The 13,221-nt window shown below is 42.9% G+C and overlaps 2 protein-coding genes across 2 annotated transcripts; both read right to left on the bottom strand.

Annotated features, from left to right (window-relative positions):
• Positions 1–51: 51 nt before the first annotated feature.
• mep1ba (meprin A subunit beta a) lies at positions 52–6,694 on the bottom strand. The gene is made up of 14 exons (XM_021604491.3): positions 6,459–6,694; positions 6,174–6,204; positions 6,006–6,062; positions 5,872–5,915; positions 5,647–5,725; positions 5,292–5,409; positions 4,579–4,757; positions 4,166–4,384; positions 3,716–3,868; positions 3,069–3,290; positions 1,862–2,118; positions 1,216–1,423; positions 834–1,010; positions 52–626 (listed from the first exon to the last, which is right to left on the bottom strand). Exons 1-14 carry the CDS (start codon positions 6,504–6,506, stop codon positions 394–396), a joined length of 2,025 nt encoding a protein of 674 aa, XP_021460166.3. The 5' UTR covers positions 6,507–6,694; the 3' UTR covers positions 52–393.
• Positions 6,695–6,932: 238 nt separating this feature from the next.
• On the bottom strand, positions 6,933–12,853 carry LOC110522891 (uncharacterized). The gene is made up of 7 exons (XM_021601341.3): positions 12,631–12,853; positions 11,088–11,285; positions 10,325–10,924; positions 10,125–10,169; positions 9,703–9,814; positions 9,343–9,450; positions 6,933–9,227 (listed from the first exon to the last, which is right to left on the bottom strand). Exons 1-7 carry the CDS (start codon positions 12,777–12,779, stop codon positions 9,147–9,149), a joined length of 1,293 nt encoding a protein of 430 aa, XP_021457016.3. The 5' UTR covers positions 12,780–12,853; the 3' UTR covers positions 6,933–9,146.
• Positions 12,854–13,221: the final 368 nt, after the last annotated feature.

Genomic DNA, 13,221 nt, shown 5'->3' with positions numbered 1-13,221 from the left:
TTTGGGAGTTTATCCAGGAACCAGTGAATGGTAGTAGTTTTAACTGCAAACTGGAAGCAAGACTAGTTTGTTTTATTAGTTTTTTTTTACATAAAATGGATCAATTTCACTTACAATAACATACATTGTATCTTCCATTGTTGGTCACGGTTTCTTATGAAGAGATGGAAGGTCATTGTCAGATTTTCCTGTAAAGATATTCCACAACAAGTCTCACTTCTGGTTTGTAAAAAAAATGCATTGATAGCTATAAATTAACATTTTCCATCTATTGATTCTCCTCAGGCAGTCAAGTGTTTGTTAGGCTATATTCTAGTTTCTTCAGTAGCACTTTCAACAATCTGCCAATGGAAAAGTAAAGAAGCCATTTTAGGTTGGTTGTCACTCGCAGTACTAGATGTTCTCCACAACGATCACGTCCCTGTCACTCTCCGGTCTCCTCACTCTCCTGGTGTACACCGCGCTTACCATGGCAACCACAAACATGACCGCCGCCAAGCTCATGAACACAGCCATCACCACTGTGGACGTGTTGGTCTCCCTGCTGGGTGATACTACGGCACTCTTCTCAGACTGATGAACAGCAGAATGAGGAAGGGGCTGGGTCTCCAGCAGTGCAGACACATCTGAAGAGGTTGGGGTTAAGAACACTGGTTTAGAACAGAGTGAGAGGTCAAGGTAGTCTGGTCTCAGATCTGTTTCTCTGTCTTGCCAACTGCTATAGTCATTGTTATACTGTAAGATGGCACAAACGGACCTGGGACTAGAGCTAAGGAACGATTGGGAATGTATGGTTGAGAGCCTTCTCCAGCGACGGGAACGTAATGTCTTACCCTCTAGACCGAGGAGGAAGATGGCGTCGTCTCCTTTGATGAAGTTCCTGCTCTTCAGCCTGCTGTGGGTGAGGTAGCTGCTGGTTCCGGTACCAGGCCCCCGGTAGAACTGGCTGCCATCAGAACCGTTTACCAGACTGCCCACCTTAAGGGGATTGTCCCAGTAGAAATCATTGCCTGGGGGAGAGAAGGGAAATCTTCAACAGAAACAATTTGACTTCAGGTTCTCCCACACCTGTCTCCCTAACTGTTTCTAGTCTAATTTGAGTCTCCTCACGCTCGTCTCAGATTGGAAGACCTTGCAGCTTCTATGAAGGACAGAGAGCCAATGGCATGCTATTATTTGGCATACTGTAAGCATTTTTTGTGTACGCATTCTCACCATCTGAGGACAGCTTGTTGGGGTCGGTGGTGATCATGCGGTGGTTGGACATTCTCTGTCTGATGTCCGGGTTCTGGTCCATCAGGGCCATGGTGGCCTGATGCCATGGACAGGGCCAGGTGAGGGAGTCATCTTTAGGGCCGGAGGTTAGGTGGAAGTAGATGGCCATGCTACCTGGGCTGCTACGGCCATTGATGTACACGCTCACCTAGGTAGTTCATTATTACCAGGCCAGGACAACAATGATGTATTCAAATGCAGAAAGGGAAAGGGGGATACCCAGTCAGTTGTACAACTGAATTAATTCAACTGAAATGTGTCTTCCGCATTTAACCCTTTATCGATGTTCACGTCATCGGCGCCCGGGGAGCAGTTAACTGCCTTGCTCAACGACAGAACGGTATATTTTTCCAACTTGCCAACTCAGGGATTCAAACCAGCAACCTTTCGGTTACTAGTACCAACGCTCTTAACTGCTAGTCTACCTGCCACCCTGAAGGACAGCTTCCCAAAATAAACAAATTCATGGCACCAGCGTCATTGCTAGGATTGCTGGTCCCTTTGTTGAATTCTACCACATTTATGCAAAGAGTTATGGGATATTAGAAAATTCACGGCTCAACTCTGTTACTATAGTGACACTCACCATGAAGGAGTAGCCACTGGGGGACAGGAAGCGTGGGCTGTAGATGTTCACACCTGTCGGTGTGGTTTCTAAGAGACCGGCGAAGTCACGGATGCGCCAGATGTGCTGCGGGCAGGTTGTCTCTGATAGGTTGATGTCATCCAATGAGAGTCCTCCGGTGGATGCCCCTGTGCCCTTCAAGCCTTCAAACTTAACCCGGAATTTCATCTTCACATCCAGGGTCACATGGTACAGTTCCCAGGAGTCTCTGATGCCACCTGTAGGACCGAAGGAAACAGACATCCACACAAACCCCATAAACGTACATGCTGAGCAGACCGCACGCATGTTGATTTTGTCCCCCCACACCTGACTCGATCAGGACACACAAGGTGAAATATCAAAATGAACTCTGAACCAACTATATTAATTTGGGTACAGGTTGATAAGCAAACATTTATGGCAATTTAGCAAGTTCGCTTGCTGCTGTTAGCTAATTTGACCTGGGATATAAACATTGGGTTGTTATTTTACCTGAAATGCACAAGGTGATCTACTCTGACAATTAATCCACAGATAAATGGGTAAACCGAGTTGGTTTCTAATAATCTCTCCTCCTTCAGGCTTCTTCTTCTTTGAACTTTATATGGGAATTAGCAAACAACTTTAAGGTGCATTACCACCATCAATTGGACTGGAGTGTGGACCTCAAGTTCATCTTTCAATCACCAATGTGAGTATAGGCTCCTAAAAACCAATGAGATGGCACTTGGGTATATTCTCCTAAAAACAAATGAGATGGCACCTGGGTATATGCTCCTAAAAACCAATGAGGAGATGGGAGAGATGGGACTTGCAGCGCGTCAAGCGTCACAAATAGAACCAAGTTCTATTTTAGTGCCCGGTTACGCAGATGCGCATGAGCAGTGTGGGTGCAATGATTGAATAACATGTATGTGTACATTTATTTTGCAACGTGAGCGGTGTGGTCAGCATATACCCCTCAAATTCAAATCTGGAGCTCAAAGCCAGCTCCTCTGCTTTTTACAATTCTTCCCCTTTGTAATCAGGGACTGATTTAGACCTAGTACACCAGGTGGGTGCAATTAACTATCAGGAAGAACAGAAAACCAGCAGTATTCCAGACCTCATAGTGTAAGATTTGAATACCCCTGCTCTATACTGTTCTACAACATTGTTTTGTATGAGCTGAGATGTGATGTCAAACCTGTGATATTGATTTTCTGGATGAGCCTCAGTTTTCCTTTGGGGTTGGCGTCGTCATACTCCCGCACCCACACGTTCAGTCGATCATCAGCACCCCCGCTGTTGTGGAGGTAGAACTGCAAGCACTGGGAACCTCTCTTGGGGTAGAAGAGACGACTCTCCAGGTTGGCCTGGTCCCCATGGTTACCCTTAACAGTACTGAAGTGCATGAAATAACCTTTTCCTGGAAACAGAAATAAAACATTTGAGTGAGACAAACTGATCATGGATCAAAAAATATGCATATTCTGTAATGGGAGAAAATGTTTAATCTTTTATAAAACCAATTAGAATATTAATGATATCGACCTCAAATAGATGTTATCATTATGGTGCTACAGAGTTATTCAATGTTGTGATCCTCTGAGAACTAATCAACCAAAGTCCCTACACTGAATCTTAAAAGACAAACAAAGAAACACGTTGGAGGGCATTGACCTTCCTGGCCATTCTCTATCTCTTTAGGAGAACAGCAGATAAGTAGATGTGCCATTATAGTGGCATGATTGTTATGTTACACTAGGACTATGGTCTCTGGGCCTTGCATCAGAGTAAAGTGTGTGCGCATGCATAAGCTTCTGTCTGTGCATGCGTGTATGCATATCTTACTATCACACTGGCCCATGTTAGTGTAGTCGGTGTTGGGTCCCCCAGCCACACTGTGTCTGTGTTCCCACTGAGCTTTCCCAACAGGACCCTGGATCATCCCACAGATATTCTCCTTCTCAAAGCTGCATGAGTCCAGGAACGTTGAGGAAGTTGCTGTGGAGAGAGGGAGATGGGGTGACAGAGAGGGAAGGTCACATTAGTCTATGAAAGTAAGAATCAAGAGACCAATAAAAACAGCTTTATGTAACTCTTCTGTAGATAATCTACTACCTGGCTGGACAATCCTTATGTAATCACCTTCATTAGCTAGATATTTATTACATATTGATAAAGTTAAAGCATTAACTAAAGTTCAGTCTGATGAACTCCTGAGTTACAGTACATTATTGGCTGATTGATTGATTTTTGATCGGACTTTTGATTGATATTGATTGACAGGTGAGGACTCACTGCAGTTGTAGAGCCTGTTGAGCTTCAGCAGGTCACTGTCGCTGAACTCCATGCGTTGACCAATCACGTCCATGAAGCTCGGTATCTTAGTAATGATGGAGGGCTCTGACCCGATGTTGAAGGCTGTTTTACTGTAGTGCATCACAGAGCCGTAGTCATAGGGCACGTTCAGAGCACTCGACACTGACTCACCGTGGATCAGGAAGTTATGTTCTTTTCCTAAAAAGGGAAATAATGCAATGTTCAGTCAATGAAATGCATATGTATAAAGTACATTTAGTTGGTGACACACCAGCAGATTGATAGACAACTACAGACAGTGAGGCTATATATAAATAATCTCTAACATACTATTAACTAAAACATGGCGGTCATCTTATATTATTAATACAGATTTATTGATTGATTGCTACCTTCTTCGATGCGGTCCCACATGATGTTGACATAGTCATCGCGGTCAGCTCTGGACTGCTCGTGCCAGAAACCCAGAGCATGCAGAAACTCATGCTCAACCGTTGCCAGACGGTCACAGTTACGACCAATAGACAACTTCTGCTTCCCCACCTGCCTGTTACCTACTGAGGAGTAGCACCTAAAGAGAGAAGGAGAGAGACCCACAAAGAATTAGAAAACAAATAAACTCCCATATCTACTGGGTGAAATACCACAGTGTGCAATCCCAATATTTGTGACGTGTTGCCACAAGAAAAGGTCAACCAGTGAAGAACAAACACCATTGTAAATATAACATATATGTTTATTTATATTACCTTTTGTACATGAACTATTTGCACATTGTTACAACACTGTATATATACAATATGATATTTGAAATGTCTTTATTCTTTTGGAACTTTTGTGACATTTGTTTGTTAATTTATTATTGTTAATTTCACTTTTGTTTCTTATCTATTTCACTTGCTTTGGCAATGTAAATATATGTTTCCCATGCCAATAAAGCCCTTAAATAGAAATTCTATTAGAGATAGAGAGAGAGAAAGATATGGAAAATAGAGTGGAAGAATAGAATTATAATTTATAATTGTTCAAAAATGTATTGTTCAAAAATGTATCGGACATTGTGGTGTCCGTGTGTGTGTGTGTGTGTGCATGCGTGTGCGCTCACCCGGTGCCTTTGAACACAGATATATAGTTATTCTCTCCCTTCCATGGCACAAAGTTGATGCAGGTCTTCAGTCTGTACTGCTCGAAGGCCTTCAGAATCACCCCCTTAGCATTTATGTCTACGCACGCGCACACACACACACACACACACACACACACACACACACACACACACACAGAGAAATATATATTTCAAAATTGTATAGAATTTCTTTGCACTGATTTAAATGTATTTTTGTGTTGAATTTTGACACACTGATTTAAATGTATTTTTGTGTTGAATTTTGACACACTGATTGATTTAAATGTGTTTTACCAAAGCTATGTTTGAAGTATTGAAGTGTACTATTTCTCACCCAGGCTGTCCTTCAGATAGTAGGGTACAGTCTGAGGCCAGTGATACTGCTCCCCAAGAATAGTGTTTCTGCTGTCAGTCTAAACAGAGAGAACCACACACTCTCAATCAGTGCAATCAGACACAACACCCTCATGGTGATCAGTGATGACCAGATATTGTTGGCAGGCTATGAGAAATCCATATCATTATTCAAGTAAAGGAAAAGATGAGCTGTCAAACTCACCTCATCTATTACAATATCACCCTCCAGCAGGTCCAATCCTGCCTCTGCAAATGAACACACTAGAGTTAGACAATCAGCACACAGAGATACTATCTATACACACAGTCATGTTATAAAGTTACTTTCTTATGTACCTTTATTGATGTCAAAGATGTCCCAGTCGTGTCCGTGTCCCTCATCCACATCAGTCTCTGCAGGTAAGAGAATGTCTAAATCAACCACAGCACACAATTGCTTGACATTATTTCTACCACCACTATGAGTCATAGTTATGAACAACAACAATAAGAGGTTTCACTCACCTGTTTCACCTGTGAGCCGGGATGATGCTGACTACAGCAGGCAATAAACAAGAAAACAGATAAACAAGGAAGAGAAAACAGAGCAATGCAACAGGTCTGCACTAAAATGTAACAAGATTAGAAATGTGACCACACAAAACTGAGAAAAAAAGAAAGCAAAATTATGACAAATACAGTAACTGTATCAGGCACCACAAAAATACAGTTGGTCAGAGCAATGTAATGTAATTTAGGTAATATAGTGTTTTACATGAAATTACATTAGTGATGGACTAGGAAACGTACCAAGCACCAGAGCATACTGAAGACCAGAACAATCCATTTAGAAGCCATGGCTCTAAGACTGCCGGTAATCACAAGCACAAGAAGAGAGAAGGGGTCAAAGACCACCGATATGCAGCAATTCGAGCCTTAGTCTGGGTGCAGTTTGTGACCACCGATATGCAGCAGTCCAAGCCTTAGTCTGGGTGGAGTGTGTGTTTGCTAGGTTTTATACAGAAGCTGAACAAATTGCAAGGCTTGCAGGATTGTGCAGATTGCGTAAAATGTATGGTTTAAGATAAAATATCTTCAATTGCTGTCAAATTTATTATTATTGATTGTTTAATTGTCCCCCATTAGCTTATGTAAGTGTTACAGGAACACATGTACGTGCATGCATGCACACGTACAAACACAGACACACACACACATACATAATGTTGTTTTGTAGACTTCAAGGATCAGTGCCTAATATAATCCTCCAGGACACACGATAGGTTTGATTTCAATATTCTTTATTATAGTTATTCTATGTCAAGAATATACAAGGATATTAAATATACAGTACCAGTTTTTCTTTATTTGAACTGTTTTCTACATTGTAGAATAATAATAATCAAAACTCATGGAGTAAGCAAAAAAGTGTTAAACAAAGAAAAAATTGATTTGAGATTCTAAGAATCCCTTTGCCTTGTTGACAGCTTTGCACACTCTTGGCATTCTCTCTTTTTTAATTATTTTTTTTTTTACCCCTTTTTCTCCCCAATTTCGTGGTATCCAATTGTTGTAGTAGCTACTATCTTGTCTCATTGCTAGAATTCCCGTACGGGCTCGGGAGAGACAAAGGCTGAATGTCATGTGTCCTCCGATACACAACCCAACCAGCCGTACTGCTTCTTAACACAGCGCTCATCCAACCCAGCCAGCTGCACCAATGTGTCGGAGGCTACACCGTGCACCTGGCAACCTTGGCTAGCGTGCACTGCGCCCGGCCCGCCACAGGAGTCGCTGGTGCGCGATGAGACAAGGAGATCCCTACCAACCAATCCCTCCCTAACCACGCTAGGCCAATTGTGCGTCACCCCACGGACCTCCCGGTCGGTTACGACAGAGCCTGGGCGCGAACCCAGGGACTCTGATGGCACAGCTGGCGCTGCAGTACAGCGCCCTTAACCACTGCGCCACCCGGGAGGCCACTCTTGGCATTCTCTCAACCAGCTTCATGACGTGGTCATCTGGAATGAATTTCAATTAACAGGTGTGCCTTGTTAAAAGTTCATTTGTGGAATTTCTTTCCTTCTTAATGCGTTTGAGCCAATCAGTTGTGTTGTGACAAGGTAGGGGTGGAATACAGAAGATAGCCCTTTTAGGTAAAATACCAAGTCCATATTATGGCAAGAACAGCTCAAATAAGCAAAGAGAAATGACAGTCCATAATTTCTTTAAGACATAAAGGTCAGTCCATCCGGAAAATTGTGCAGTTGGAAAAACCATCAAGCGCTATGATGAAACTGGCTCTCATGAGGACCGCTACAGGAAAGTAAGACCCAGAGTTCAAAGTTCATCAGAATTACCAGCCCAAGAAATTGCAGCCCAAATAAATGCTTCACAGAGCTCAAGTAACAGACACCTCGCTACATCAACTGTTCAGAGGAGACTGTGTGAATCAGGCCTTCGTGGTCGAATTGCTGCAATGAAACCACTACTAAAGGACACCAATAAGAAGAAGAGACTTGCTTGGGACAAGAAACACGAGCAATGGACATTAGAAGGTAGAAATCTATCCAAATTTGAGATTTCTGGTTCCAACCGCTGTGTCTTAAAAAAGTAGGTGAACGGATGATTTCTGCATGTGTGGTTCCCACCGTGAAGCATGGAGTAGTGGTGTGGGGGTGCTTTGCTGGTGACACTGTCAGTGATTTATTTAGAATTCAAGGCAAACTTAACCAGCATGGCTATCACAGCATTCTGCAGCGATACGCCATCCCATCTGGTTTGCGCTCAGTGGGACTATCATTTGTTTTCAACAGGACAATGACCCAACACACCTCCAGGTTGTGTAAGGGCTGTTTTGCCAAGAAGGAGAGTGATGGAGTGCTGCATCAGACGACCTGGCCTCCACAATCACCCAACCTCAACCCAATTGAGATGGTTTGGGATGAGTTGGACCGCAGAGTGAAGGAAATGTAGCCAATAAGTGCTCAGCAGATGTGGGAAATACTTCAACACTGTTGGAAAAGCATTCCAAGTGAAGCTGGTTGAGAGAATGCCAAGAGTGTGCAAAGCTGTCATCAAGGCAAAGGGTGGCTACTTTAACACTTTTTTGCTTACTACATGATTCCATATGTGTTATTTCATAGTTTTGATGTCTTCACTATTATTCTACAATGTAGAAAATAGTAAAAATAAAGAAAAACCCATGAATGAGTAGGTGTGTCCAAACTTTTGATTGGTACTGTACGAAAAAGTATATCAAAGCTGATATTGAAAATGTCCATTAAAGTTGATACATTCGATAGATGCAGTAAACAGGGCATGATTTTATACATTGAAAAGAAAGAAAAGAACAGCTGCAACAATCAACGTTCGACAACATTGCCATTTTTACCAACGATTCTGTGAGCAGCTTTAGCATGAAAATATACAAATCATGATGAGTGTGTTGTTGCTAAATGACTAGATTACTGATGTTGCGGCTGATATCGATAAAGATCATCTGGGATTCAGGTTGGTATCCTGGAGAGACTCAATAATGCCATCTTGCAAGTTCAACATGTCGGTTTGATGGGTGTTCTGTGGACCAAAGAAACATCTTATTAGTGTGTGTGTGTGTGTGTGTGTGTGTGTGTGTGTGTGTGTGTGTGTGTGTGTGTGTGTGTGTGTGTGTGTGTGTGTGTGTGTAGCCAACCGTGTATTTCTCGGCATAGTAGCAGTGTCTCAGGTTCAGATGCATGATGAAGTTCCTGCTAATTTGGTGTGGATTACCATGAGGCAGAGAGACGCACACTGGACACACCTAGAGGATGCCAGAGAGCAACAATCACTCAGAGCAACCAAGTTTGATCCCAATTGGCCAACAACTTCCTAGGAGTAGAGACTATGGACGAGGAATCCCTGGAGTGAGTGACAAGTGTTAAGAAGTGGATTATCTTGGTTAAATAAAATTGAAATAAAATGAAATAAACTCATATTTGAGACCCAGTGATTGAGAGCAACTGACGACGCAACTGACAGCTTTATAGTAATTCATTACAAATATATCACTGACCACGGGCCTGTTGTCATAGTAATGCTTGCCATTGCAGTGAATCCACAGATCCCTCGCATCCAGGCAACTCTCCTGGCAGAACGGACAGACAAACGTCATCCTCACCACAGAACTGAGAGAGAGAGAGAGAGAGAGAGAGAGGGAGAACCGACAGACAGATAGAGAAAAACAGAGAGAGTGAGAACAGACAGACAGAGAGAGAATGAGTGAGTGAGTGAGTGAGTACAGACAGAGAGAGATAGAGGGAGGGAAGACAGACAGACAGACAGACAGACAGACAGACAGACAGGTAGAAACAGAGAGTGAGAAAAGACAGACAGACAGAGAAAGATAGAGACAGAGTGAGCGTTGAAGAGAAAAATATAAAACATGTAATACTGTAGACAAGGGTAAATATTCACTCTTAACCAGCACAGTCTTACCTCACTAACTGGCCTTGCAAGCCCAGCAAGTTTTCATACAAGTCACTGAAAAGAGACATATGATCAGGTTTCATTTCTCATGATGAGTCTGCAGTAGTCAACAATGAGCAGCAAATATGCAGTACAACAATCAAAATAACTCTAAACGCCACACAAGCACACTTATGGAAACATACAAACCAATGGTGACTTTGACTTACCCATCATCCGTGAAGGAGAGGGATGGAGGAGCAGCCAGTACTGGGCGAGCAGAGTTAGAGGTAGAGGGCATGGAGGTGGGTCTTTGCGCTGCGGAAGGTGTGCGCTGAGGGATGGCCAAAGGCTGTCGTCCTGGGGCGGAGAGAGCCCTGTTGCGGGGTGTTGGGGTGGGTTTAGATGTGATGGTAGGTGTCAGTGTGATGGCAGGTATGGTAGTTGTGGTTGTAGGTGCTGGTGTAGTTGTGGCACCTGTTGGAGTGACTGTGGGGGCAGGTGTTTGAGCCATAGTCATGTATAAAACATTGGTTGTGGCAGGACGAGTAATTGTAGGTTTGGTGGCAGATCGGATGGTAGGTGGGGTGGCAAGTTGGCTGGTAGGTGCAGTAGTGCCAGCTGTTGGGGTGAGTGTTGGGGCGGGTCTACGAGTCATAGACATATATAGGTCTACATCATTGGTTGGGGCAGGAGGAGTGATGGAGGAAGAGAGTGGTCTGTGGAGGTGTCTTGGAGTGGGAAGGGGAGGGGCTGTGGTGACAGCTGGGGTCTGATTGGCCAGGCTCCTTCCTTCTGTCTGAGTGCCCATTTGCAGCAGTTTGATATAGCTAAAAAAGAAACATTAAGTGTTCAATTGGTCAACCTTAAGGTCATTATTGAGACTGTCAATGTATGAATTGTAAACCTCTGAATTTAATGCTAAAATATGTCATGCACACTCTGTGTTTGGCTGTGTGTGTTTGGCTGTATCTGGACCAGTCAGTCATTCACCTCTGGACGTCACCTGCCACAGATCTTGTTGCTGGGGTGGAAAGTCCCGACAAGCCAGGTAGAGGTTGACCCAACCTGACGACCATGGTCCCTGTCTTGACTCTGACAGGCCTGATGTCATCAACCTGCGCCTCAGCTCTGCACACAGGGCAGTGGGGTAACCACATTAGAGAACGGGTCAGACATGGGCGACAGAACCTGGAACACACACACACACACACACAAAACATAAGATTGAGTTTTACAGTGCATCATTCAATGAAATGCATAAGCAACATGCACAGCTGTGGTTATTGTCCATTGATAAAGTGGCACATTCTTCAGTCATGAAGTAAACACTTACAGGAAGAACCAAACCTGTTCTGTGAGAAACTGCTATTGACTAACACTGCAGCTATGTAATAAATCCAGACTACACTAGTCGTAAGAATGGAAGGGAATAGTTAAAGAACTCTCATCCTCATTCTAATAGTCTACTTCTGATTGCCATTAAGAACAGAGTTTAACATAGTGGTGAGAGTGGTAAATTGAGCCAAAGAGGTAAGTTGAGCCACCCTTGTTTCCGGCAAAATGAAAGGTAACAACAGGGCCTGGCCTATGTAAAAAGTGACTGTGATTGTGTTAAATTGTGTTTGGGAAATAAAGATAGACATGGTTTTAAAACGGTAGTGGTAATGTTTCATTCAGCACAGAAATTTGTAGGCGGCTTAACTTATCCTGTCCCGCGGCTCAATTTACCCCGTACCCGAGGTAAGTTGTGGCAAGAGACCAGAAGCTATGTTTTAAAAACTGTAATATTTATATGAATTCTGATTATTACCAGGGATACACAATATCCTGAAATATATGTAGATCTCTTTGGTAGAAAGAATACTACATTTCCCTTGACGGAGTGATGCTGAATGTAAAAAAAAATGTAAAATTACCCCACTCTCCCCTATAAGTATAGTATTTGCTAGAGACAGGTATTTTTTGTGATGTGAGGGGAAATTCCCCTGTGTTACTTACCAGCATATGTGGTGGAAGTAAATCATCTGTTTATTACTTAGAGTATGAAGGTATTGGACAAATCATAGCATATCATCTTTGACAATTTGACATGCCTAAACTAAATTTAGTCTCTTTTAGAAATAATCTGAGCTCATCTCAGTAGTTTATAATTTTTCGCAAGTGATATTGAAAAGCACTGTGAAGGAGAAACATAATGTTGAGTTTGTACACAGAGGCTGTTCTTTGCACTGTGCTGATGGTCTTTATTCATAGAAATGGAGAGAACTAATAGAACATGTATTTGAGGGAGTTCCTTATACTGAAATCATTTCATTAGAAAGATTGACCTATTTGGACCTATTTGGGGTTAGAGATATAAACCAACCATCATCTCTGGGAGTTCACAGCTACAGAGGAGCTTCTGTGTGAAATTTAATCTACTTTACGTTCACTAAATTTGAACAGAAAGACCTGGCTACAAATTAAGTTACAGATTAGGCTTCACACTGCAGTATAACACCAGAGAATATGACAATAAAAAGAGGTGACTCACACATGAGAACAGGCAGCAGGGTGATGTGGGTCCGTTGGGGTGCTCCTACAGATGGGACATTCATCCTCAGATGGGGTCTGTAGGCCTGCTGCAGAGTGGGCCATACTTGGGACAGTTTTCTCTGTCAGACAGCCCGAGACAGAATACATGAGTGTTTCTGAGGGAAACTCCGATCACACAGCTGACTGTGTTTTTTACGATCAGCCCAGAGACTTTTTGGACTGGATTTACTTCCTTTACTGAATCGACTCAATTCCGGGAGAGGGTGTGTGTGTGTGTGTGTGTGTGTGTGTGTGTGTGTGTGTGTGTGTGTGTGTGTGTGTGTGTGTGTGTGTGTGTGTGTGTGTGTGTGTGTGTGTGTGTGTGTGTGTGTGTGTGTGTCACACTCACAACCAGGTTCTAGGATAGGGCATGGGATGGAAGGCGGGCCACACAGTAGTCCAAAAATGTGACATATTTTATTAAACATTGAGTATAAAAATGTTACACAAGCTGACAGAACACAATAGTTATCTTGCTGTCTGTCTCCAAGTCCACACAGCCAAACATAAATTGTATTCAGGATACGTACACCTAACACAATAACTCATA

Source organism: Oncorhynchus mykiss, chromosome 5 (genome assembly GCF_057628025.1).
Source record: "Oncorhynchus mykiss isolate SJ-2025 chromosome 5, ASM5762802v1, whole genome shotgun sequence".
In the NCBI taxonomy this organism is placed as follows: Eukaryota; Metazoa; Chordata; class Actinopteri; order Salmoniformes; family Salmonidae; genus Oncorhynchus; species Oncorhynchus mykiss.
This window is presented reverse-complemented; position numbering and strand designations above follow the sequence as displayed.